Source organism: Mytilus galloprovincialis, chromosome 5 (genome assembly GCF_965363235.1).
Source record: "Mytilus galloprovincialis chromosome 5, xbMytGall1.hap1.1, whole genome shotgun sequence".
Taxonomy (NCBI): domain Eukaryota; kingdom Metazoa; phylum Mollusca; class Bivalvia; order Mytilida; family Mytilidae; genus Mytilus; species Mytilus galloprovincialis.
Window position 1 is genome coordinate 54,598,484 of NC_134842.1, and position 26,769 is coordinate 54,625,252.

A 26,769-nucleotide genomic window follows, 5' to 3' on the forward strand; every position below is an offset into this window, starting at 1 on the left:
CAAGGAAATTAAACACACGTGAATAAATAGACAATAATATTGCATTGACTTGACATATCAACGATAAAAGGATGAGGCTTAAAAACGGGGAAATGCGAGGCTATGCCGTTTTCAATTGTTGTTTAATGTGCTAATGATATTTATTTGATTTAAATTTTGTGAAAAAATCCCCGTTAATAAGGCCTCATATCATGCAGGCGGAGAAATATACAACACGATGAAATGTACATTTCCTGTTGAAACTCGCGATCGACGGTGAACAAATTCGTTTGAATATGCACTAAAATATCAGCATTAAGCATAAAACATAATGATTTATAGGTTGCAAACAAAAAATATTAAAAAGTGAAATATTTTTTTCCAAAAATTATCAAAGAAACAAGTTTGAGTCGTTCCACGCATCGTTGTATATATTGGAAATAAGAAAAGGTACAAGAGGTCGTATGAATAATTAAATATGATTTCGCAAATTCTATTTAAATATTCATGAGGAAAAGTGATATCGGGTCAGTGACTGTATATGACATACAAATATACAGTCAACGCATTTTGACTGCTCAAATAGAACGAGTGCAGTATAAAAACAAATATGAGCTTCACAACAGAATGAAACAACAAATCAATTATACTGTGAATATTATTTATAAGTATTGACTTCGGAATAGAAATATTATGGCCACCCCTGTCCCGTTAAGAATGTACCGACAAGAATATTATTTTTAGCCATTGTTTATGCAGGATGTATAAGTACGCAGACACGTTCGATCGGAGATGATGCATTGTTAAACAGTCGGAAACCAGGTTGAAATAGAACAAAAGAATCGAAGCTCTTTGTTAGAGAAGGCGATAAATGTTTACTGTAATGTTTACTATAGTGACAAAATTTTAAAAGTTAATAGAAACAAACAAAATTTCAATTTTCTTCTCAATTACGAGGTGTTTTATTTTAAAAACACCATTTGCATAAGTTTTCAATTTATCTAGTACATAGTTAAGCAGAACAATTAGATATCAAGTCGGCGACATGGGTATATCATAAGTGAGTCCCGCGAGATTTGACCAATACATTCAGTTTGGCCGCTGCTATCAAGCGTGACAGCACGGACTTTAACAGCTCTTGAGTAGAGCGTGGTTGTAGTGTCTAAAGTAAAGAAGTTTCTTACTGTGGAAGTAAGTTTTTTAAATGTAGTTAAATGTAGTTAATGCTTTCAATGTATTTTGTTGATAACAGCTAGTAGTTGTGGTTTAATGCTGTTTTTATAATTAATGAACTAAAATGGTGTTTGCGTCTGCATTGGTTGCAACGCGTATTGAGAACTGTCCTGTATGTCGGGAAGTGTTACAAGTATGATTTAAAGCTTTAAGTGGCGTTTGCATAGGTTGCAGCGTTCAATGAAGATATTGTCAGAGATTTTTGTTAAATATATCTAGGGAGAAGAAGGCTCCGAATTTTGCGTTATTGTCGAGGTATTGGAAATAATAACTTTGAAGGAGAATGTTTTTGGTTTAGTTCATTCTAGGAGTTTAAGAGCACATTTATTTTTTTTAAATGTTCATACGTTAATTTAGAAAAAGATATTTGTATCTTCAATTTATGACGAAGACAGTCCGCACTGCACGATTTTTAATGCCGGATTTGTAATGAGGTTACTAAATTTATTTTTATTAATTTCAGTTATGGCTCAGGTATTGAAGCCAAATTGCTCCCTGGCGGGTAAAAGTTTAATCCCGATCATTTTGAGGGTAAAAACGCAGATGCAGAAGCGGTTTTAGAGCTGTCAAGACTGAAAAAAGATGAACCTTTAGAGAGTTTAACAAAAGTCGAATTAATTGCTCAGTTTGAGAAGCTGACAGGTAATTTATAATTTATTATAACGTTTTCAAGACTTTCAGAGAACCTTGTATTCAAAGTAAATATGGCTTTAATTTTTTGCTTTTGATAATTTAATTAGCTTCATTTGACCGATAATGCTCTTTTGAACAAACATTTTTGTTAGAAATGTAGATCTGTATCTGGTGCGATAAATTTAGCCTTTGGTTTTTTATGTTAATTCTTGTTGTTTAGTGTCATCAAAAGTTATGATTTTATTGACGGTAACTTGGCAAGTTACCTCCGAGATTTTTCGCTTTTCACGGTTCGTGATTTTTTACACATTATACATGAAATTGCATCTGTTCCGTTTGATTGATTAGTGCCTTATTTAATTCCAGGTGAATCCGTTAAAGATGTATTAATTGTTCTGTGTGGGAAGGATGACAATATTAATATAGAGAATGTGAGACTTCTAGTGCATGAAAGCATATTGTTAGCCAATTCTGTTGGGGCTAGAGGTCAGAAGTTAAGTACTAGTAATCCCAGTACAGATACACCAGCGGCGAAAGGTATGAATGTTTCTTTTTACCTTTTTTCTTTGGATAAGTTTGCTTGTCCGTCTGTTCTAATTTAGCCCTTTTTAAATGCTTATCGAAGATTATCTCTCCTTATTTGTAACTTGATGTTTATGGACCTTTATGTAGGCTTTTGTTTATTTAAGTGAGATATTATTCACGGCAACATTTCATTCACGGCAACACATATCGTTCACGGCAACAGATCTAGTCTTGTTTTGTTGCATTTTCAAGAAATCTGGATTGCTTTGCTAAGTAAACTTAATTTTTTACAGAAAACAAGACTTGATAATTTTATATAGTTTTTCGTTATTTCGTTTTACACTTAATTTTGTTTTAATGTTGGCACTACTTTCATGGTTTCCTACATTTACAGCTTACGAATGTTATTTAGAGCAAGACATTGTCCTGTATTTGTATTGCTAGTATGTTTTGATATTCTTGATTTTCCTTTTGATATATATTTAAAAACTGTTGCAAGGAAGTTTAGTTATTTTTCGTTTTGTTTGTTGTAGGAAGTGATGGCAAAGCGGCGCAGGGAGACCCATCCACAACAAACCAGCAGCTGCAAGCAATGAGACAAGACCTGGATGAGTTGAAGAAAAATTCAAAGGTTTTACAGGTAGATGAAGCACTATCTTACGTTAGAACTTTGGCAGCAAGACCAAAACTCACAACGCCGGGAGTATTACTTGCGGCCATCGAAATGTTGGTTGATGCAGCTAACAAAGCGAATCATAAGGACTGTTCTTTATTTTCAAAATCTTTTTCAATGTGTAAAAAATACGAAGATAATGTTGATTTTTGTGGGCTCGTCTTAAAGTTATTTGGTTCCCAGGAGGACAAGAAGATTTCCTCCTTAATTTCAGACTGGGCAAAATCTAAAAAATACGAGGAACCATCAGGTTCTAAGGAGAGGCAGGATATATTAGATGCTCCACCTACTTCAGCTCCTGCATTTCCTTTTCCTGGATATGGATATCAGAATCCAGGTTTTGGTTTCCCGTATCCTAATTTTTATCCAGGGCCAAACTATGATTCAGGTGGTTTTAGGCTTCCAAGAATGCAAGGAGGGTGTCAAACGGTGTATGTTATTTTTGCAAGGAGTCGGGACATTTTATTGGAAATTGTCCAAAGATGAAAAAAGACAATTAATTAATATGTATTTTGTATATTTTTTAATTTTAATCTTTTAGATGCCTTTCCCTTTCCCAGGAGCTTCGATCTCTAGTGAAAAAATTTTCACGCGGGCAAGGGTTGAGTGTCTCTCTCCTTTATTTTATTTTATAAATCTCAAGCAATTTTTCAGAGTTGAAAAGATTTTCTTTTTGTTAATTTCAGAATATCAGGGATCATGAACCTTTGGCTAAGAAAGAAAAGTTTGAACCAGAAATTCCAGATTGGGAGTTAAAATCGGGTTTCGATCCACTTAGCGTTAAATTAAGAAAGCAAAGTGACATACATTTTACTTTTAGTAAATTATAAAGGAGAGATCACCCAACCCTCTGATTGCTTACCAAGTGCTGAAGAGGTTGTAAATGGTAGCGACTATGATTTTGAGGATCTGTCTTTTTTAGATCCTAATTTTTTCAAAGCAGGAAATTTAATGTATTGTTCAGAACAATGGGAGAAAATAGGTTGTCCTGGTGAAATTTTGGACTGGATTAAACAGGGGGTAGATATTAGGCCCATGTTTAAACACTTTAAGGGAAATTTTAGGGGTCGTTGTTACGATTCAAGTCTTCCCAAACCTGCTTATTTTCAAAATTCTGCTAGTTGCAAAGGATTTGAGAAATTTTTGTGTGACACTTTATTAGAAAGAATAGCCAATGGATCATTAACTGTAATTGGCAGAGTTGGGGAATGTGATCCGCCGTTACTTGTTTTACCTATCACTATTGAGCCATCAAAACCACGCATGTGCCATGATGAAAGATACTTGAATTTATGGATTAAGGATTTCCCTTTTTCGTTAGATACTCTTAAAGAGGTTCCTAGAATTATGTGTTCCCCCTTTTTGTTTAATTTTTCCCGTTTTGAAGTTTTGTGCTCAGATTGGGGTTAAGAGTTGTACATTTGTGGTTCCTGAGTTGTTTCCAAGACCAGTGTGGTGGCCTTTTTTCTGGGAACATGTGTCAGTATGGAATGTTTTAGCTGAACGAAATGAACACAAAGCCCTGTTGTATCCATCTACTAAAGGGTTTAAGTTTTAAGTTGGACACTAATGGTTTACCATGGCGTTTAATTGTCGCACGACTTCGTTTTTAGTTTCACCTTTTTGTAGAATGGTGTACCACGAGTTTTGCTGCCAGCAGAACAGTGTTTAGTGTGTGGTTATGCAAATGATGTTGGGTATCAATTTTGCCAGTCATGTGGACAAAACCCCGTTTTGATTGAAAGTTCGGAAAGAATCACGAGTAATTGTTCAGTGGAAAGGCGTTTGAGATATTTAGACAGTTTAGTTGGAAGCACTAGTTATAATAAGAAAAAACTTTCGCTGGAAAAAGAGTTTGAGAAGCTTTTATTTGGAGGTGAACCTGTTAAGTGTTTAAAAACCGCTTCCCCTTTAGATGTAAGGCGATTTATGGTCATGAAGGATTCAAGGGGGAAAACGCAAGTACATGACTTAACATGTGAATTTCTTGGTAAGTTGAGTATTCATTCATGTCAGTGTCCGTTAAGGTTAGCAGCGGGAACTGTTCAGTCTATGCTAGGACAATTAAAAGCTATATTTGAATCTAATGGTCGGGGTTCTGAGTGGAATGAAATAACTAAAATTGGTAATCCTGTGTGTAGTCCAGAGGTAGACAAATATTTGCATGCTATTCAATTTGAGCAGTCAAAATCCCATGTTGTACAAAACAGGCAAAACCTCTGTTTTTAGACAAACTCCGATCAATTAGTGTTCATATTGATGATTTGTTGTTGGATCCTGTTTTGAAATCCTCTGAAAGATTCATATTCCTTAGAGATCAAGCTTTCTTCAAAGTTCAATACTTTTCAGGGGACAGAGCGAATGACTTGGGCTTGTGTATTTCACAAGAGGTTAAATTATTACCAAATGGTGACGGTTTTCTATTTTCACACACAGTAGGCAAAACACTTGGAAAAGGGAAAGTGAATGAATTTTCCATCTTAAGACTTGATGATACTTTAATTTGTCCAGTTAAAGCACTGGAAAGGTATGTTGAAGGTGCCAGGGCACTTGGAGTTGATTTACGGTTTGGTTATTTATTCCGTACTTTGAGTAAAAATCGAAAAGATGTTACTGACAATCCTGTATCTTCGAATGCTTTGTATGATCGCTTGAGGAAATATTTAAAGAAACTCGATATTTACGACGGTGAGACCCCTCATGGAATTCGGGGAGCTTGTGCTATTACTTTAGCTTTGTCAGGGGGGTCTACAAGTGACGTCATGCAGCATATAGGTTGGTCTTCTTCGTCCTCTTACCAAAGATATAGTAGATTGTCAAGTATGGTAGGAAGAGGGTCAGTCAGTTCCATCATGGCTAATACAGGGGTTTCTGAATCTAATATTTGTAGATCTATATTCGAGTCGTATTGTGAGGTCAATAAACTTTCCAGTGCTTTTCAGTGACAATTTGAAGTGTTTAGAGTAAAAGTTTGTTACTTTTGATGCTTGTTTAATTATTTTTTGTATTTTGAGGGAATTATGTACTACTACTTTTATGTATATTGACTATGACTAACTTGTATTTTGAGGGATATTATGTATTTCTATAAGTATGAAGGTATGTAAAAATAGAAAATTTTTTAAATTGGATTTGCCTCTATTTTTCGAGGGATATTATGTATTACTATTTTGTACATGTATGTTAAAATTGAATTTTGTGAAGACGTACTGTATTGAATACACTTTTCTTTAATAAATATTACTTTTCATAATCTGTTTAACGTAATTTGTTTTGAAAAAAAGTTTATTAAGTTTAGAGGGAGACTTGTGGTTTCTGTTCTATTTAGATATGCGAATTGCTTACATCAACAACATTTGATCTTAGCTGGTTTGTTGTCTCATTGGTAAATAAACAACATCTGATTTTACATGGATAAAAATGGACAACATATTACACATGTCATTCTCTACACATTCTTTTTATTTCATACATGTAGTGGATGTATTGAATATTCAAGAGTATTTCCCTGATTATGGGAAATAAGGGATAAAGGGCAAAGACACCGAACATTTCTTAGTCACCCGATGTAATACATATAAACCATCTAGAGCTCATGCACCACTTGATCGTTCTTGACGTATGCAAAAACTACTGCATAAAGATAGTTCGCTCTGGGTGTCTACAAACATAAGAGCAGTTCAACTGAAAATATTACCACTTTAATTTAAGTCATAGGTTGCATACGTTTGTTAAAATTCATGATATGGAGAATGCACGTGAAAGTCTCAGAAACAACACAAGAAGTACACGGAATAGTTAGCAGTTGGCATAATTTGCTTTTACCAGTTTTCTGCATGGGCTGTATTCATTTGAAATTTCTTAACTTTTTGGATGGCGATATTTCAAGTTTTGTCATGGACTCAAAACTCCCATTTGTTTAAGAATTTTGACTTCTTCATTTATACAAGACAATTTTTAAGTTTTGGGTGAGTATTGGGAATGTTAAAGGTTAGAATTAGGAATTATAAGTTTGTTGTCGTTATACTAGCTTATAGTATTGAGGTCTGCTGTGTAACCCAATTTTCACCCAATACTCATATAAATTTGGTCATATCGAGCAAGGGCTCACCTATGATATTACTAGATCATAAGTGAGTCCCGCGAGATTTGACCAATACATTCAGTTTGGCCGCTGCTATCAGAGCAAAGCGGGACTTGCACATGCTCTGCATGATGTCGATACAAAGGTGGACTTGCACATGCTCTGTGCATGCTGTCGATACAAAGGTGGACTTGCACACACTCTGTGCATGATGTCGATACAAAGGTGGATTTGCACATGCTCTGTGTAATGGTAGTGCCGTACAGATGGAATGAACATGTGACGTCGGTACAAAACTTAAAAAAACAAAAAAAAACAAAAACAAAAAAAAAAACAAAAAAAAAACAACACGAAAGTACAAGTCATGTATCTCGATATGGCTAAGTTCAAACCCAATTTTCACCCAATACTCGTATAAATTTGGTCATATCGAGCAAGGGCTCACCTATGATATTACTATCTTTCAAGTTGGATGAAAAAAATGCATAACCTCCGATTTTTATGAAAAAAATACCACGGACGGGAAACATATCAATCTATTAGTTCAGTAATTTTCGTGTCTGCCCTGCCATTATGTGACTGAAGAAAAAATTCCAAAAAATGGGTAACAATTGTATCGAAAAGAGAAAATCGAGTGCACCTTTTTATGTTAGGGCGTGTTTAAGTTGAGAATTTTGTCTTGATATTATCGTACAAAGTAAGAATATTTCATACATCGTCTCGCTTCAGATTCTATCATTTTTATATATTAAAGCTACAGGTTGACTTTATAACACAAAAAAATCACAGTACTAAAAGATGAAATGTATGGGTCAAGTGAAATACCTATCTAATGAGTCACAAAAACAGAGGTGTGTTCGAATAGCTATTTTTTTTACTGAAAGTACTTGACGACAGTCTTTCAAGTTGGATGATGAAAATGCATATCTTCGAAAAATTCTATTTTTTTTGTGTGTGATTACTAGGGTTTATAGTCTTCATACACTAAAAAAATCTAGTCTGCCCTTCCACGAAATATTTAATTAGAATTTTTTTAAATGTTTATGAATTTTCGAAAATTCCACCTGACAACCGATCAGACAATAGTATTAAGTTGAATCAATGCAGACAAGATTATTAACTGATGCTCATAAGGCCAATTAAAATTAATTGCTAGATTTTCATCCCCGCCCGCCCCTCTGAAATCGTCCCGCCCCGATTTTTTTTATTTAACAAAAATACGATTTCCGGATTTTGTTCATGTCCGTTACCGGGAACCATCGATAATTTCGTTTCATTCAAAACTTCCTGTTTCAAATTTCGTTTTTGTATTTCTTCGAGTAATCTAACGAAAATGATTAAGTCGACATATTCTGCTGCTCCTCTATGATGACAACATCATCTACCGAGAATAGAGATTGATAACGAGAAGGGCATGAAATATTCGAGTTACGAGTAAAACGCCTTGTCCTTGAACGCAAATTGCGGTAGTCACAAACCGTCACAAGCAAGGATTTGTATAGTAAATCCTTGTCACAAGTGAATCGAAAACCGTGTTTTTTACTTTATTTATACAATGACTTTGTGTCAGGAAATTTGGACTGAATGTTTTCCAAAGCGCAAGAATAGTAGAACAAATTGGTACAAAAAAACATGACTGGATTAAAGAAATTGACACAAGCATGAACTTATTTGATTCATGACCGTATATTGAGAAAAAAAGTCGACAAACACGCATTTTAATTATAACAAGCCCTTATATTTACCCATGGCTGTTGTTTTTGTTGACAAACAGAAAACACCTTCTGTAACTGTCCCAATACCCTCAATTTAGTCATTAAACAACAACTACTTTTTGGTTAAGTTCATGTTTTACATCATAATTACTTTCAACACTGAGTTTAAATTTTATTCTGTACTCATAATACTTGTGTTGCATGCAATTGTACCAATACATTTTATTGATTTTATGGGGACTACAAACCATTGCTTAGAAAGCAAAATAAATTTGGTATAGGTATAGTCCAACTGAAGAGAGCATTTCTCTTCTTTTTGATGTATACTATAAATAGGTTTCTAAAGCGGAAATTACATGTATAACAGTGGTTGCCAATCAGGGATTTTTATTTAAGAGTTTAAAAAATAGTGTAGGATTCCTTATACAGCAAGTATATACATTATACAACTTGTTTTCCACTAGCATATACTCCGCGGTATGAAGAACTCGTGACGAGGGTTTCATATGAAATAAAATTTAAAAAATAAAATCCTCCCACCCGCCCCATTTTTTTCAAAAATTTGGATGAAAATCTACTAATTAATTTTAGTTGGCCTAATTAGCTAGTTGATACATTTGTCTTTTAAAATATAACTGACATATAAGGATCGTAATGGTGCAATGTGGATAAATTTATCGGTTTCCAAGAGCAATATTGGTAGCGCGTCATCCCTACAATGGCTTCCATTTCTACGATTGTGAAAATGAACTGGCGTAATGGGGAGATAATTTTGACGAAGTAGACTCCTGACTGTAAATATGCTGTCAATTGCAGATTGAGTGCCACCCTCGCTACACAAGAATACTTGGTAACATGTCAACTCTTTGAAGGGTCTGTTGGTATTGTTTTTGCAAAGCACAATTGATGCCAATAGTCAAACATCCGATAATTTTGCAACCATTTTAGTTGACATACCATGCCTGGAAGAACCTTCCTTCTGTACACAGTGTTTTATTATCATCCTGAATATGCATGAAACATTTGCCACTTGGGTATTAATAAAAAAAACTGTCAATTAATCAATCAATCTATAAATCAATCAAAAGACAAAAATTATAACAGACTGAGGAATGCAAATCACAGCAAAAAAAACAACAAACCCGGATATATAAGGTGCTCCGGAAGGTTATTCAGACTGCTACACTATTGGCACCCGACGTGTTGCTCATAACTTTGGTAAATCCTGACAATAAGTACTTTTTACCTTTTCTAAAATGCTTAATTCACATTATAACTAAAAGATATTTGAAAAAAAAGATGAAAATATCAGCGAGAAAGCATCATTACTTCTCCACACTTAGTCTATTAACCCATACACATTCAAAAAGAATCACAATAAGTTTATGAGAAGAGAGTAATGGATGCTTATTAACTCTTTGCAATTATGTCGAATCGTACCGATATCTATCATAATTATATGTGTTTATATAAAAAAAGAAGATGTGGTATGATTGCCAATGAGACAACTGTCCACAAGAGACCAACATGACATTAACAACTATAGGTCACCGTACGGCCTTCAACAATGAGCAAAGTCCATACTGCATTGTCAGCTACGAAAGGCCCCAAAATGACAATGTAAAACAATTCAAACGAGAAAACTAAAGGCCTTATTTATATAAGAAAATGAACGAAATCAAATATGTAACAAATAAACAAACGACAACCACTGAATAACAGGCTCCTGACTTGGGACAGGCACATACATAAATAATATGGCGGGATTAAACATGTCACATGTATTGTTAGCGTGATCTCAACCCTCCCCCTAACCTGGGACAGTGGTATAATAGTACAACACGAGAACGAACTATAAAAATCAGTTGAAAAAGGCTTAACTCATCAGATGGACAAAATACAAGTGGACGTGGCCGGGTACTTGTACATCCCGACAACAAAAAGACACCAGGAACAGATCTGAGAATACTCGCAGTTATCTGACAGCTAGTTCAAAGCCAGTAACAACTAATAAAAAAAAATCATGCATCTAAGACTAAATTAACAAATTTGAAAAAAAACCCTATTCATTCTGCCTTTTAGTCTGGTTGTTGTCTCTTTGACGCATTCCCCATTTTCATTCTCAATTTTAGTCTCCAGGTTCTTGATAGACCATTTGAGCTTGCTAAGTTGATATTACTTAGTTTTTAAAAAAAATCAGTAAATTTATGCATACACAACATAATTATTAACAAGACAACTTTAAATTTAAAACGTATATCAACAAACATATCCGTTTATCCTGTTTTTCATCCTTTTCCTTACTAACTTCGCACTAGTTTCAATAGTTGTAAGGTATAAAAGAAAAAATGTTTTAAATCACGTATAAAATAACCGACTTCTACTTCGTGCACATTCTTACAATGTTTTGGAAGTGGACTATATTTTTGCTGACTTGTACAGCTTTTGTATCAGCTCGTAGAGATGGAATAATCTATAAAGTTGATACTCAGGTAAGATGACAACTCATGCATTTAAAGTTATATAAAACTTCATATATCTTAACAAAATGGAATTATTACTATTTTCTATTTGAATTGCGAAGTTTTACTATAAGACAAGTGTACGTTGCTATTGTTATTATATTCAAGTAATGAAGGGGCAACTTTGTTTTTAAGCTTACAAGCTATAAACTTAATCCATGCATTTTAGTCTCGTCATCGATAAAACGTACCACAAAAACGTACATTATAAAATCGTCTGAACGAATAACTTTCATAGAACAGTCGTACAACTTCCATCTAACGCGCCCAGTCAGAATGGCGACAGAAAACCCTCATATAAAGATAGTACCACGTCCTCTTTACGTTAAGAAACCATTGAAAAAACTCTTTGAGGGGTCTACAGGTGGCTTTTTTGCACTGTTTTTTGCTGATAAACAAAAAAACCCCTTTTTTTTTGTACAAAAACCCTTTTTGTTTTGTACGCCAAACGGACGTTTCGTCAAAATATAATAGACTCATTAGTGCACGGTGCTTGAATGTATCCTCATTTCCCAGTGGCAATCCTTGTTAAGTCTGATTGACACATATAACAGGACTTACCAGTTATATATATTTTTTATTTAGGTTGGAACTTGTTCTAGTCATGAACACGCATGAAATATTCCTTACTGGACGTTACGCTAACAGCAGTCCTCAATTCAGTTTACGTATGGTTGAAAAAACAATGTCTGACTGTCTTAATTGATAAAATATGGTTTATTTTAGGGAATATCCATATTGACTATTAACATTACTTATATATGTATGTATATATATATATATATAATCGGTTTCAATGTGTATAAAGCTAATAAAACAGTTAAATAGATATATGGCGCGAAAACGTTTTGTCACAATATGTCTACGTGAACTTTTTTCAATAAAACAAAAAAAAAATTAAATTCGTAGAAAATTATTTTTCACATGGTTAAACAAATTAGAATGATTAAAAACAAAAAGAAAAATTGTTGATTATACATTTAGGATAAGTTCGTTTTAAACAGAACAAATAGTCTTTTAGAAATATATACAGATAAAAATTTAAAATCTTGGAAGTCCAATTACTAGTACGTCAGAAAAAAATCCTGACGTTTGTTGAGTTCTGCACCAGTTTTTGAACGATATACATAGATTTAGAAAGTAAATCTCGTTCAAATTGTTTATATATATATATATTTTGTTTTTTTTAGGCTAAGTGCACGGAAGTAACACGTGGTCCAACCAGGGACTGTCGATGGCCAGCTGGATTAGATATGGTTGACCAGATGGTCGAAAAAGGACGAATTTTAGCCTACAAGATACGCTGGTTTAGTGGTTCCTGGTCCGGATGGTATGGTCCAGGTCTGAATGATCTAAGCAACGTCTTTAACATCTATGCCAAGACTTGTTCAATTCCGTACAGGGCCAAATCGATGAGAAGAAGATGGGCAATGTTCTATGACCACACCCACAAATTTATTATTTGCAAACCACGTGGTAATTCATAAATTTGACCGCGATTACAACATAGTCAGTGTTATTTTGGAGAGCTTACGCTATTTGTATCTCATCATTTTGACAATAAACTGTGTAAAATCTTTTGTTTGAATTTATTATTTCTGTTTTTATGAAAGATGACGCATGCAATGTATTGTCTTTTTCTTGCAACAAAAAATAGCTTAATGTAACCGAGAAGCATAAGCTGCAAAAATTCATGTATTCTAAGGTGAAATATCTTTTAAAAAAGAAATTGAATTAATTTCCGATTCTGTTAAATGTATATTTATATTTTTAAAAGAGATTACTAATTATTTTCGTAAAGCTTTTAGTTTTTATATCATCAAATAAAAGTTAAAGAAAACGGTTCATGCTTTTATGCCTGAATAAAAAGTTATTCAGAGTATCCCAAATAAGACAGCTATCCAACGACATTAAATATCTATAGGTGTCAAAAAACTGTCTTCAACAATTGACAAGTGTCAATTCAATAAGGTGAACCTTTATAGTCCCCCCTCCCCCAGTCAAGAAAAAAAAACGATCAATTTAATTGAGACTATTATATCTGCTAGCAACTGTAAATATGGATCTGGTAGGACTTTACAGAAAAGAGCGTAATGATGAAAACAAAAAGAATAAAGGTGATAAGATATAAAGAATAGATAATAATGAACACAAACAATGAAGTAAAGAGAAGAATGGCATGAAAACTTAAGAAAGCGAAAATGAAGAAAGCCACTGAGACCCTTCCTAAACTACCTAAATGATAGCTATAACAATACAACAAAAGATAACGACTCTTGACTTACATGCACCTATCACACGAATATGTGGCGATGTTTTTAGCTGTTTATATCCCCCTTTTCAATAATTAATCTTAACAACGTTTCTCAATCAGTGAAAAAATAAAAGATAAATCTAGGAACGTAAAGGAAGTTCACTGGACTCTATTAAATAGGAATAAATCGGTAAAAAAAAACCGCTGACAAGTAAACACCACTAATACACAAAAAACATGCAGAGGTTGAAGATACTCATTCAAATCAAAGTTATAAACGTTAAGACAGTCTACAAAACACTACATAAAAATGTAAGACTGTAAGCAAATCGATCACGTCTTCTGATTGACTTAAAGTTTTTTTGTATCATCTCATAGACATAATTTTGTCATCGCAAACGTTTTCCGTGATTTTTTCCTTAAAAACAACTGTTGATTTTTTTGTTTGTCTTTTTCGAAATAACCGAAAAATCGCGGGCCATTCAGTATGCACAACATTTTTAGGTTATGTCTTCATAGACAGAAAAGAAAGTATTAGTCATTCCTTAAATGCTATAAGAAATAAAGCTTTTTGAAACGATTTTTTTTTCATGTTCAGCTTCATACAATTATATGTAAGGTAGATAACATTTTGCACGCGGACGGAAAAATAAAATAAATAATGACAATGCACGATGTTCTTCCGCAATTGAACGATTTAAAGCACTTCTATACATTCACTTCCGGTGATCAATGTATCAAATTCTGAATTTGAAATAAAAAATGGAGTATACAGTAATATTTATTTTAATATTTGGAATTGGAAATTCTTTACAACTTGATGGTAAATTTTGTAAAAATGCCACTTCAGGGTAAGACTGCGTTCGAATATCTAACAAATTAAAATAACACTCTATAAAATAATACAAGCTATAGTGGACGAAGTTCTACTGATGCGCTTTAATGAAAATACCTTCATCAGCGAAACGGAAACAGAAATGCTGATGTGATTGATTGTGCCTAACGTCCAGTGGCAGGTTTTTTTCATGCATTTTCTGGACGAGAACAAATTTACACAATAAGTAGGTTCTGAGAGGTATATCGACTGGGTTAAAGGATGTGAAATTTCAACTACCTTGAACCCCTCGGAAAGATGTTGCATGTGTTCTTTAATGTGCAAAGAGCATATAATTATCTCTCCCAACCCGAGGCATCGGATTTGATCATCGAACTATAAAAGTGCCATTTGTTCCCACTGAAAAGTAATATACCCCTCCCCCTTAGATGAATAGTCAATCTAATTAAAATATAGATCTCCGATTTCGTTTTTCTACGTTACTATTCATATATTTTAATTAGATTGATGAATAGTTACATAAACACCACTGAAAAAGTAAAAAAGACTTTTCTAAATGTTAAAAAAACATTATCTTTATACAAGATTAACACAAGACTGAAGAGAATCCATTTTCATGTATTTGCAAAATATTAAAGAAACTATAATGAAAACGAACAAAAGAGTAAAGAAACATACGAGTCTTTTAAAAAAAAATCTATTACGAAACACTCAACATGTCTGTGTTGCAAACCAGATTTTAACAATTATCATATCCATTCATACTGCCAAAACTTGATGTACACTAAATCTGTTTGAGGTATTCTGATGACAATTTCGTGGAAAAAATAATTAATTCATAAAGTTTAAATTTGGTTTCGAACTAGCATAAGCTTTCAGTAACTGTGAGTACTCTAGAAGAAATATTTAGCTTTCACAAAAACTTTCGCTATATATGTTCCCGTCATAGGCAAGAGCCCATATATACAGATATCTTTGAATCTATGCCAGGTACTGGTTTTATCGAAAGATAATTTCATCGGAACAGGAAACATTTTGTATGAGAGTGTAGAGTAGTATTGGAAACACAATTTCCTTTTTACATAATGCAAACAGAGATATTATGACCATCAAAGAAACGTTGCTAATCCAATGCAATGAAAGAATGGTTAAGACCATTATAAGTATACAGTAAAGATGTCACATTATTTTATAACGAACGTCTGTATAGTTGCCAGGACAAAAATCAAAAGTATCGAAGTATGCGTAAAAAAAAATATATATATATATACGTGAAACAAGTATTAGGTCAATGTAAAAAATAAAATGAAATTAATTTGTATGAGACTGAGAAACTGGGAACCCTTCCCCAGCTTTGCTCCGAATACAAAATAGTTTAAATTTTTCTGATATTGACCTAAAATTGTTTTTATACTGCAACTAAAAATTAATAAATTTGGTGTATTTATACTGTCTTCTGATTGGTTAAAAGTAATACTTTTTATTTTCAATGTTGTCAATTTTTATGGCGCATGCCCACTCTGACGTTGTATATTCATACGCCAACATGTGTGTACGTTGTTATTGTTAATATAAATAATATAAAAAGTTCTTTGAGCCTTATTCTTAATAGAAATTTGAATGGCAATAATTTATTTTGAATTTATTGAACCATAAAATTAATTTTTGACTTTTCACATTCACATTCAATGTGAAGAGTCAACAATTAATTTTATGGTTCAATAAATTCAAAATGAATAATAGCCATTCATTAATTATTACATTAATAGTATTTAAATTTAAAATTAAATTTTTAACTTACTATCATCCCTTAATAATTACATTACATGTATGTTTCAGAAGAATCCATTATTTTGATTGGATAACAACGCTTGTGCGTCATACTAGAATTCACCTTTATATCCCAATAAAGTTCAACATTCATGATGACATGTGCTATCACAAAAAAAGTGTACAGGTTATCTAAAGAAATAAATGAGAAAAATCGATTTTTTTATGATCATACCAAAAAAAAGTAATTTAGGTATTGAATGCTTCTTTTAGTAATTTCATAGGGTTCATACAAAATGTACTTCAGTTAACGCTTTTACATCCCAATTTTGAATTTACAAAAAGAAACATTCAATTCTTAAATGAACATCTGATTGTAGAAAAAGTGATCCATGCTGAAATTGACATTGCACAAAATATAGCTGTGGTACTATATTTAGGATATAAACACAACCAGTTGCAGTATAAAAAACTAGATCTATAAAGTTTGTTGTGTAAATCAGGAAGATATTACCAGTTAATATAGTTAGAACCTTGTGGCTATAATTTTGTCGTAGGTTAAAAGTGTTCATTTATGATTTTTCATCAGCAGAACTTTGAACGCACTGAAATTTGTGTGTTCAGTTCTTAGTATTTCTGCAAAATACGTTCGTCAAACATGCAGCGGCAACGTTGGTGAATGCCTATGGAAGGTTCAAAGAAATTTTCCAAAGCATTTAATTTATCCAAAACATCTTTGGCTAGAGGAATGTATAAATACACTTACACGTCTGTTTCAATTGGATGATGACATACTGTCTGTATGTTTAGAAACAAAAAAACTCCTTTATTCATAAAAAGGTTAAATGCAGAATGTCTGCAGCTTAACTACATTTCAGTATTCGACCCTGGCCGGTCGATTCACCCACTTGTGAAGAAAAAAAATATCCTTTGATGAAATATCTTATTTGTTCTCGTCCTAAATATGCATGAAATATATCCACCGGCCTGTTATGTAAAATAAACGAGAGCAGAAAACCACGAAAACAATCCAATAGGCAATCTGTTTATCATCCTACATGAATATGAAATATGGATTATAATTAATTCAATTTAAGAGGCTACGTGTTGATATGCAATTCTGCATCTTTTCAAGGTCGATAGGTTGTACGGGCGATTCATTACAACGACATTGGACTTAAAGTGTTATAACTCTAAAAAAAATAACTATTACTTCAAGTGCAGCTTTATATTAACTAAATCATGCTTTTTAATTTGATTTTCATTTCAGAGCTACAAATTGCTGCTCCAACCACGAAGAGATAAATGGCGTCTGTAAACGTAAGTGTTATATATGTGTTTCGATTATCGGATTTTCTGCTCACTTATATAGTAAAATATCGAGCTACAATATGTCGAGCGGCGACATTTATTCCCGGAAAACCAGATAACATTTTGATCGTTTTGCCGTTCCTTGTTAGACGAATCAATACTTTAAAGAAACTAAGTCTGATATTAAACGCCCCATCACACATTGTGACGTCTCAAATAACTTCTCCTTATTAGTCTATGTTTACGTCATTGACAAGTTCTGCTCACGTCTGAGTCTGGGATATATCCATTGAAAAGGAACATGATGTCTATAAAAGGAGTAGGTTCAGTAAGACCCCTTTTTGGCCCCAAAATATAGCACTTTTACAAAATTGTTAAAATGTAAACCTGTAGTTATTTATTGGACAGTAGAATGCTTCTGCTACATAAATATGGGCTGTTTTTGACAATACAAAGCACATATATCCGGTACTAGCACCATTAAGTCATGCTAAATTACTGAAATCCTCATAATTCTAGCATTTTAGTTATATTTTAGACCTACTCCTTTTCAATTTTCCCAATATTATTGTGTATTCCATATTGTTATTCATCAGATTGTTAACTTTTTATTAAAATTTATCTGTAGTGTATCGCTTATTTTGTTAGACTTGTGTTTCTCATTCTTTCTTTTTTCTATTGACGGTACGTAAAATTGTATACTTTTTGTACATGCGAGATTAAGCGTTTGATGATTTCGTTGTTGATAATTAAATTGTGGCCGATCTATGCTAGTTTTTGTTAAATGCATACGCGGTACGATTTTACATCTGATTTTTGACTATCGCCCAGCTTGACACACATGCATAAAATGTTAAGGGTCTGAATGAGAGGTACTTTATTTCTGTATTACTGAAATTTATAGATCATTTTCTTCACACCCCCCTCCCCATTATTTATAGGCGTATGCAGGGGGACTAGGGCCCCTCCTCTTTTGTGGAAAAAATTTGGTTGATTATATCGGGAATCACTGAAGTAGGACTGGAGTGGGCCTCTCTTAGGTCAGTCAGCCCCCCCCCCCCTTTTATGAAAAGTTCTGGATCCGCCATTGTTAATCTCTATTCTTCACATGTGATACATATAATAAGCACAAAATTATGTTCTACTCTGTAATTGTTTGCATTATTCGTATTCGTCACTTTTATTTCAGATTTATGCCTTGTTGTGCCTATTACTTTTTGTTCTGTAAACCCAATCCAGATCCCAACGTATATACCCGGCTATCGTTGATCATATTATCCCTTTCATGGATGTGACCTACCGAATTAGACTATTTACTGGATTTGTTATCACATAAGCAACACGACGGGTGCCACATGTGGAGCAGGATCTGCTTATCCTTCCGGAGCACCTGAGATCACCCCTAGTTTTTGGTGGGGTTCGTGTTGTTTATTCTTTAGTTTTCTATGTTGTGTCATGTGTACTATTGTTTGTCTTTTTCTTTTTTAGCCATGGCGTTGTCAGTTTAATTTACATTTATGAGTTTCACTTTGGTATCTTTCGTCCCTCTTTTATCAGGAACTGTAGATAGTTTCGAATTCACTTTTTTTTTATGTCTCTAGATCTTATTAGTGTTAATTGTTTTACCCATATTCGCTGTTGGGTCAGTATGTATCTCAAGCTCAGGTACTTATGATGTACTATTTTCCATAATAATTTTCTCTATTATGATCGTTTGTCAACATACGAGGTCAAGTACTTTTAATTAATATCATTCATTTAATGAAATAAATGCTTCCTGTTACGAGTAGACAACAATGCAAACCATCCTGAATGTCATTCATAATGATAAACTATTATTTGCCTAATTTCCGTTTTAAGTGACTTGCACGTTCAAATGATACAATAAATCAAAATTATAACCATCCCTCGGAATATTTATCTTCAACTATTTTGTTTTTAATTTGCCGTCATTGTATCTCAGGATGTAAAATAGCTCTGAAATAACTGAAATTCAGGTCCACTTCATTTGTTCATCCAAAAAGGCATAACACTACATTTGATTTCATCGAATTAAATACAGTGAAAATATTGAAAGCATTTATTACTTATGACAATGATTGTAATCTAAAAGCAATAACAATGTAATATTAATGTACTTTACTGAAATAGCAGCTTACTGGATAGGATTTTTTTTTATATTACTGTACGTTTTTCTTTCCATCAATAAAATCAAGGATTTGTATAGTAAGACTTACTATACAAATCCTTGATAAAATCAAACACCTTTAAGTCTTATATGGCAAATTTACTCTTGTGCATGCCTTTCTTTCAATCATGCAATTTGTCATATATTATCAAATGTACAAACAGACAAACAATAGTTCACAAAACATAACATAGAAAACTAAAGATCCTATCAAAACTAGGGAAAAAGGGGGGGGGGGGGGTTGAGGTACTCTGCAAGGGTAAGCTTTACATGTGGCATCCGTCATATTGCCAATGTAAGTACACATCCGGTAATATGTATAATTCGGTTGGTCACATGCGGTGAAAAGTAGACGGGATTGTAGTTTAACGACATTAAAACGTAGTTGCTATCATCTGTGACACATTAGAAATTCTTTTTATCAAAGTCTTTTAAAATGCAACCTTTGCATTATAATTCAAACAACATGTATACATTATAATTCACACAACATGTATACATTATAGCATGTACCTTTTCTTTGGATAGAATGCATAAATGGAACGAGTGCTGAAGCTGGGGGTCAATGTAAACCATGTAAAGAGCATATGTTTGGTTACAAGTGTATACAACACTGCAATTGTGAACAGTTTCAAAGGTATGTCTTCTTGTATATATAAAATGGAGATGGGATTGAGTACCTCATGCATATCAATGAGATACATATTCATTCGACCAAATGACTGTTAATATTGATAGGTATCAGTTTATGTGGTATGAATGCCAATGAGACAACTGTCCATCCAAGTCACAATATGTAAAAGTAAACCATTAAAGGTCAACATACGGTCTTCAACGCGGAGCGCTGTTCACACCGAATAGCAAGATATTAAGGGCTCCAAAATGACTAGTGTAAAAATCATTTAATGGTAAAAACCAACGGTCTAATCTTTATATAAAGAGAAACGAGAAACACTTAAGAACCATATCAAGTATGGTCTTCAACAATAAGAAAAATCAATGCCATACAGTAAGCTTATAATTCACATCGCCCTAGAATGATAAATTGTAAAACAGGTAAAAAAAAAAGGAAAATAAATTGTGTGATTTTTACTACAAAAATGAACGAAAAACAAACATGGCAGACACTAACCAAAGATATCAACGATAATATATGTTCCTGGCTTTCGACAACCACATGAAGGGTGTGACGGAGTTAATATGTTTGAGTACAACCAATCATATTGGATAATTATGTCACACCGCTGAAATATTTACACTAACTACCCATTCAAGAGAACTCAATACTCTCTTGCTGAACGCTATATCAAAGCCAATTACAACTTCTAAACAAACCGTACGAAAACAAACTGAGGTATAAATCAGTACACCTCGTAAAGATTTAGCGCAGATGCAACATAAGCAAGGATAATTATAATACAGGGTGCCACTGTTGAAAAGTTGAAAAGTATGAAATAATGCTTTAGAAGGTTAGTGCCTTTCTTTTGAAATGATAAGTCAAAAGACCTGTAATGATTAAAGTTTAAGACCAAGATTTGTTTCAAGGAATGATTATAACATTTAAAATTATTATACCCAAAATTAAAAGATTGGTAGAGAAGTAACACTCTTTTTTATATTCATTCAGTTGCGATGCTGCGGTTGGATGCATTCCAAAGACACCTTTTTTAATAGAAACAACTACAGATTCAGGTAATGTTAAATCTTAATTAGATAGTGTACAATCTACAGATAGATCAAAATGACACAAACCGTGTTGCTTTCGACATGAGAAATTAAATTTTGAGCATTGAAACCCCACAAAAAGTAAAATCCAAAAAATACCGAACTCCGAGGAAAATAATAATATTTTGGTATTCGATTTTTTTATCGAGTTGTTATCACTCTATACTCTGTTTGACATAGATCTTACAAAATCAAATACCAAATTGACATCATACTGCGACAAAACAAAAGAATGAATACTAACTGAATACTTTGATAATCTTATTCTAATAGAAATCCAATCGTCGCAAAGTACTTAGATAAAAATGTAATTTATCTTATTATAGGCAATTCTTCTGAAGGAAGTACTCAAGCAGTCATATTGTCTACTGGTGTTCATGTCACAACACAACAGAGAGATGTTATACACAGTAATAAGTATATTAAAATACATTCCTCACTTAAGCTATAGATTGGCCCTGAATATGCATGAAATATTTGACACTGGATGGTAAAATTAATTTCAATCCGTAAGATCCGTCAATTCATAACTTGTGGATAATTTATTAATAATAATAGAGTGTCGATAATTTGTTTTATCGCTATTTTACGAAATTTTCCTTTGATCTTGCTCACTGATAATTTCCTTTCTCAGCGGAGTCAAGTAATATGATAATTTACAAATATTTGAGCATCACTATCGAATTATTTGTAGGCAAAACGCTTGCTAGCGTAAAGAATTTTAATCTAAGTATCTATGATGAGACTATTTATGCTGGAGTATTCATGTCGCCCCTTTTAGGATTTCGTCCTTTTGACGAATGTTTGTCTGTTAGTTTGTCTTTTTTCTTTTGGATCTCCTTGTGTATGTCCTTTTATACGTCTCGTCTTGTACCTTTATTACGTTCTATCATTCTAATGTGTCCATTGGTAACTTCAACCTACAGTCTAACTATCACTGACTTAAATCCAGAATTTTCAATAATAAAATTGGAAGTGCAAGCACATTGTTGAAAAAAAGGGGAAAAAAAAACGAACTCTAAGGAAAATTCAAAGCGGAAAGTTCCTTATCAACAGGCAAACAAATATCTCAATATTTAAAACGGAAGGAAAACAATTGTTATATTCCTGTGAAGAAATAAAATTTCGATTAATCGCGTTGAAATACACTGAACTTATCACTGAAAAGATGAAAAATGAATAAACAAAACAAAAACCCCAATAAAGACACAAACAGCTTTACGAAGTAAGGGTTAAACAAGTTTCATAAAAAAGTAACTGTAAATGAATCATACTGAATGTTGTCATTCTCCTAATGGGTACCCAAAAGGTTAAGATTAACAATGTTAGTTTTCAAATTGACGTATGTAAGTAAGAGGTACAAAAAAAACTTTACTCCTAATGCTAAATAGATTCTGGAAAGGCTATTTAGTTAATTTATCAATATAAATTATGATTCTTAAACACAATGTAAATAGCTGCTATGCCGGGAAAATAAAGATATTGTTGACTTCATTGTAGAAATTACCACGACGAGGAAAATTGTAACTGACAAACATGTTACCGATGTTCTTAATGATGTCTTCATTACTACGGAGCCAAACTCTATTAGCAGTGGAGGTAACATTAAATGTATTTGCCCGTCATTACATATTGATAAAGCATTGAGATTAAGTGTCATGTGTTCTTCATGATGAATGACATTTGAATATTCATTTTTGACAAGACAACGAGCGATTATGTATGATAAGGTTTATCTTTGATATTAGAATAACTGTAATTTGACGTTATTAGTTAACACATATATTGACATAATTCCAAAATGTTCAAACACTTCTTGACTAGCAGTTTTCATTCGTGAGAGGACTTGATATTTTCTATGGTCTTGCATTTTCACGACATATTATGCATATTGTGTGTGGAAAAATATGTCGACATTAACTCATCATTGCCTCTAGACAAAAATACCATTTAGATTAAAGGGGATCAGTTCAGGGAAACGTAATGTGACCGCTAATACAAAATGGGGATATTCTAAAATGACTTTGTGTAAAAACACAAATCTTCTATTAATTTCACGAAAATCTGATACACGTTTAGAAATATTGTGACTTTGCAGATTATTCATTGTTGTATTTTGAAAATTTATGATCGCATAGTTATATATATTCATGTGCATGCCCACAATGTCTTGAACACATGCAGTCTGGTAGACAATCGTTGGTATTATTAGTAAATAGTGTGATAGTTAGCTTTTAAAAAAGTCACTAAGCAAGTCAATCCGTTTGATTAAAATGTAGACACAAATTTGATTGAAAAAAAACATGATACGGTCAATACATTCAATAGAAATTCAGTTTTGCTCTCAGAATCGAATTTATAGTTTATTAGAAAATGAAGAAACATGAAGAAAGCATATAAAAGTACACAAGCCGTTGACTAGTAGTTTTTGTGTGTGTTATGTCTGAAATTTTCTTTGTTTACAATTGTAGGAAGTTCCAACATGGAATGGTTGATTTATACGCTCTGTATTGCTGGTGTTGTTATAGTGACTGGTTTGAGTCATTTATTTCGTTCATACAGAAAGCGAAAACATTCTAAAGAAATGCTTGTAAATGGAGATCTTGTATTAGAACAAGTAACAGAATCTCCATATAGTGGCTTCTACGACGAAATTGACGAGAACATGCTATCAGATAATAAGAGTTATTTTGTTCCACAAGATAGCCATTCTGTTACAAAAAGCACTGGAATTGATGATACAGGTTACCTTGATGCGTGTTTTACAACTGCAGAAGACGAACGACAAAAGTTACAAGACAAGTTATCGCAAATGGGAAGCAACTCGACGTCTTCTTCCAACTCACACGTTGCTGCTCAAAAAGATTCGGAATATCTCCATCCTTACCATTCACTTCAGGATAATTGGAAAGAAGATTCGCATGGGTATGAAGCAGCAGTGTCTGTACATCACGGTATCGAAAGTTCTTCCGGGTCCGATGAAGAACCTAATAACCATAAATATTCTCACGTGTATCAACCGCTTCAAAAAGACAGGGATACGAAAGGTCAAGCATATGAAAAACCACTGACGCCAAAATTAAAAAAAATAAATGATGCTAAAAATTTAGAGGCTACTCCATCAACGGCATTATCACATACGAATACCAGTTCAACGTCTTCATCCAACTCGGACGTTGCTACTCAAAACGATACAGAATATCTCCATCCTTACCATACACTTCAGGATAATTGGGAAAAACATTCACATGGATATGAAGTAGCCGTGACTGTTCATCCGGTGACTGTTAATCCGGGGACCGTTAATTCCTGCGGGTCTGATGGACCAACCGCTCATGTGTATCAACCGCTACAAAAAGACAGGGACACAAAATATCATTCGTATGAAAAACCGCAGACGCCAAAATTAAAAACGGCAAATGATTCAAAAATGCGACAGGCTGCTCAATCTCGGCATGTAACCAGTTGTTTACTAGATAACGTCAACAATAATGCTGACTCTGACGAAACAATAAACAGTTGTGATGAAATGGAGACAATAAACCACAAACAAGATAAAAACAATCTGTCTTATCAAACCAAATCGAAGACAACGGAAAAAGAAATATTCCGCGATGAACATACAGAAAGCATGTTGGGTGAACGTTTTAACAACATATTTCCCCAAGAAAACAATAATGGTATGCTAAATGCCTATGATGATGCGAAATCATGCATTTGATAATATGTATATTTTGAATTATCTATTTTTGTTGGTAAATATAGGTTAGCTATTAAATTCAAGTTCTACGAATGGCAAACATTTTTGTGTATGTTAATTTGGAATGATTTTATTCCGGAGCCTTTTATCTTTGAGTTAGTTTTGTACCAAATATTTTAGATTCAAGTTAAGAATATTGTCAGATCCAATCCATTTAATTAACACTGCTCGTGCCTTTTGATTTGTGAAGTAGAGAGGGTATGGTGTATCAAGACTATCTTAGCGTGTTCCTTATCAAACCAAAATATAATAATGTATCGTTGTTATAGACGGGAATCACAGTTTGTTTTACTCTATACATGATACATAATATATATTCTTTCCCATAAAAAAAATAATATTTAACACATTCCACATTTTAATACGTTCATAAATTACATGTAAAAGAGGGACGAAAGATACCAAAGGGACAGTCAATCTCATAAATCTAAAATAAACTGACAACGCCATGGCTAAAAATGAAAAACAAGTAACGACGATATTTGTTTTCAATTATGGATAACCACATTCCAGAAATGGTCAAGTAGGTTCCTATTCATTAACACTTTTATTCGTTTGTGCAATATTATATAAATCTACATCATTATACCCTACTCAAGATCAGCAGTTGTGGTTATATTGCATCATCTATGTTATGACAGTGTATTCGCTTTTCTGTTCGTCTGTTCGCATGTCCTTCCGTTCGTCCGTTTTTCAATCAAATATTTGTGTTTGAAATTGATTTTTTTGTCTGTCAATTTGGTATACTCGGTACTGACATGATTCACTACATGTTTGTTTTTTTGAAAATTAAGAAATAACAAACTCCACAAAAATGGAGCTTAGATTGCAAATATTTCCCTAATCTTTTGTTCATATAGCTCTCAACGTTTTAATGTATCAAGAACGTTCCCGATAAAGAGAAATGAAGGGAACCGCTTCAGATGCACTCAATTTATGAAGTGTTATATCCATTTAAAAAACATTCACACGGTAGCCAGTTCTTGGGGTAGAAAATCCTGAGTATTTCAAAAAAATCATGTGTATTTGTCTTGAAAAGTATGTACAGTCAAAGAACAGTTTGATAATTACATTTTTCTTATTTTCTGAATAAGGTAAACTTATCCTTTAGATTTATTTTAATATTTCACAACAAGCTCCAATATACTTGGATACAACTTATCCATATTGATGCCTTTTGTTGGCTGTTGTTCGTGTATTTCTTTGTCCATTGTGTTCTCCAATTTATTTATATTGTAGTCCTATGGTGTTGCGATGTCATTTTAATGTTATATTTTACATGGCTATAAAAGAGGGAGGTTTGGCATGCCACAAAACCAGGTTCAACCCACCATTTTTTCCTTTAAAAATGTCCTGTACCAAGTCAGGAATATGGCCATTGTTATATTATAGTTCGTTTCTGTGTGTGTTACATTTTAACGTTGCGTCGTTTGTTTCCTCTTATTTTTGAGTGTAAATTCACATTGCGATAAGACGTGTCACGGTACTTGTCTATCCCAAATTCATGTATTTGGTTTTGATATTATATTTGTTATTCTCGTGGGAGTTTGTCTGATGCTTGG

General features: G+C 33.2%; 1 protein-coding gene and 1 long non-coding RNA gene across 3 annotated transcripts; both read left to right on the forward strand.

Moving 5' to 3' along the window:
- The first annotated feature begins 1,082 nt into the window (after positions 1–1,082).
- Positions 1,083–5,244, forward strand: LOC143076049 (uncharacterized). Of its 2 annotated transcripts, XR_012978521.1 has the most exons (5): positions 1,083–1,170; positions 2,212–2,382; positions 2,904–3,010; positions 3,730–4,498; positions 4,603–5,244. It is a non-coding gene; the product is annotated as an uncharacterized LOC143076049 (long non-coding RNA). The 2 variants fall into 2 exon arrangements; XR_012978520.1 differs by lacking the exon at positions 4,603–5,244 and having other exon boundaries at positions 3,730–4,590.
- A 5,915-nt stretch (positions 5,245–11,159) lies between these two features.
- Positions 11,160–25,241, forward strand: LOC143076050 (uncharacterized). Its single transcript, XM_076251678.1, has 8 exons — positions 11,160–11,334; positions 12,555–14,469; positions 17,494–17,543; positions 20,251–20,359; positions 21,350–21,414; positions 21,774–21,857; positions 22,948–23,046; positions 23,919–25,241. The coding sequence occupies exons 2-8, from the start codon at positions 14,381–14,383 to the stop codon at positions 25,166–25,168; spliced, it is 1,746 nt and encodes a 581-aa protein (XP_076107793.1). The 5' UTR covers positions 11,160–11,334; positions 12,555–14,380; the 3' UTR covers positions 25,169–25,241.
- The last annotated feature ends 1,528 nt before the right edge of the window (positions 25,242–26,769 follow it).

Excerpts from the sequence above, each read along its gene's own strand:
- LOC143076050 (XM_076251678.1), top strand. The coding sequence starts at position 14,381 with ATGGAGTATACAGTAATATTTATTTTAATATTTGGAATTGGAAATTCT. Across the intron at positions 17,544-20,250 it reads GATAAATGGCGTCTGTAAAC|AATGCATAAATGGAACGAGT; the intron begins GTAAGTGTTATA and ends TTCTTTGGATAG. Across the intron at positions 23,047-23,918 it reads AAACTCTATTAGCAGTGGAG|GAAGTTCCAACATGGAATGG; the intron begins GTAACATTAAAT and ends TTACAATTGTAG.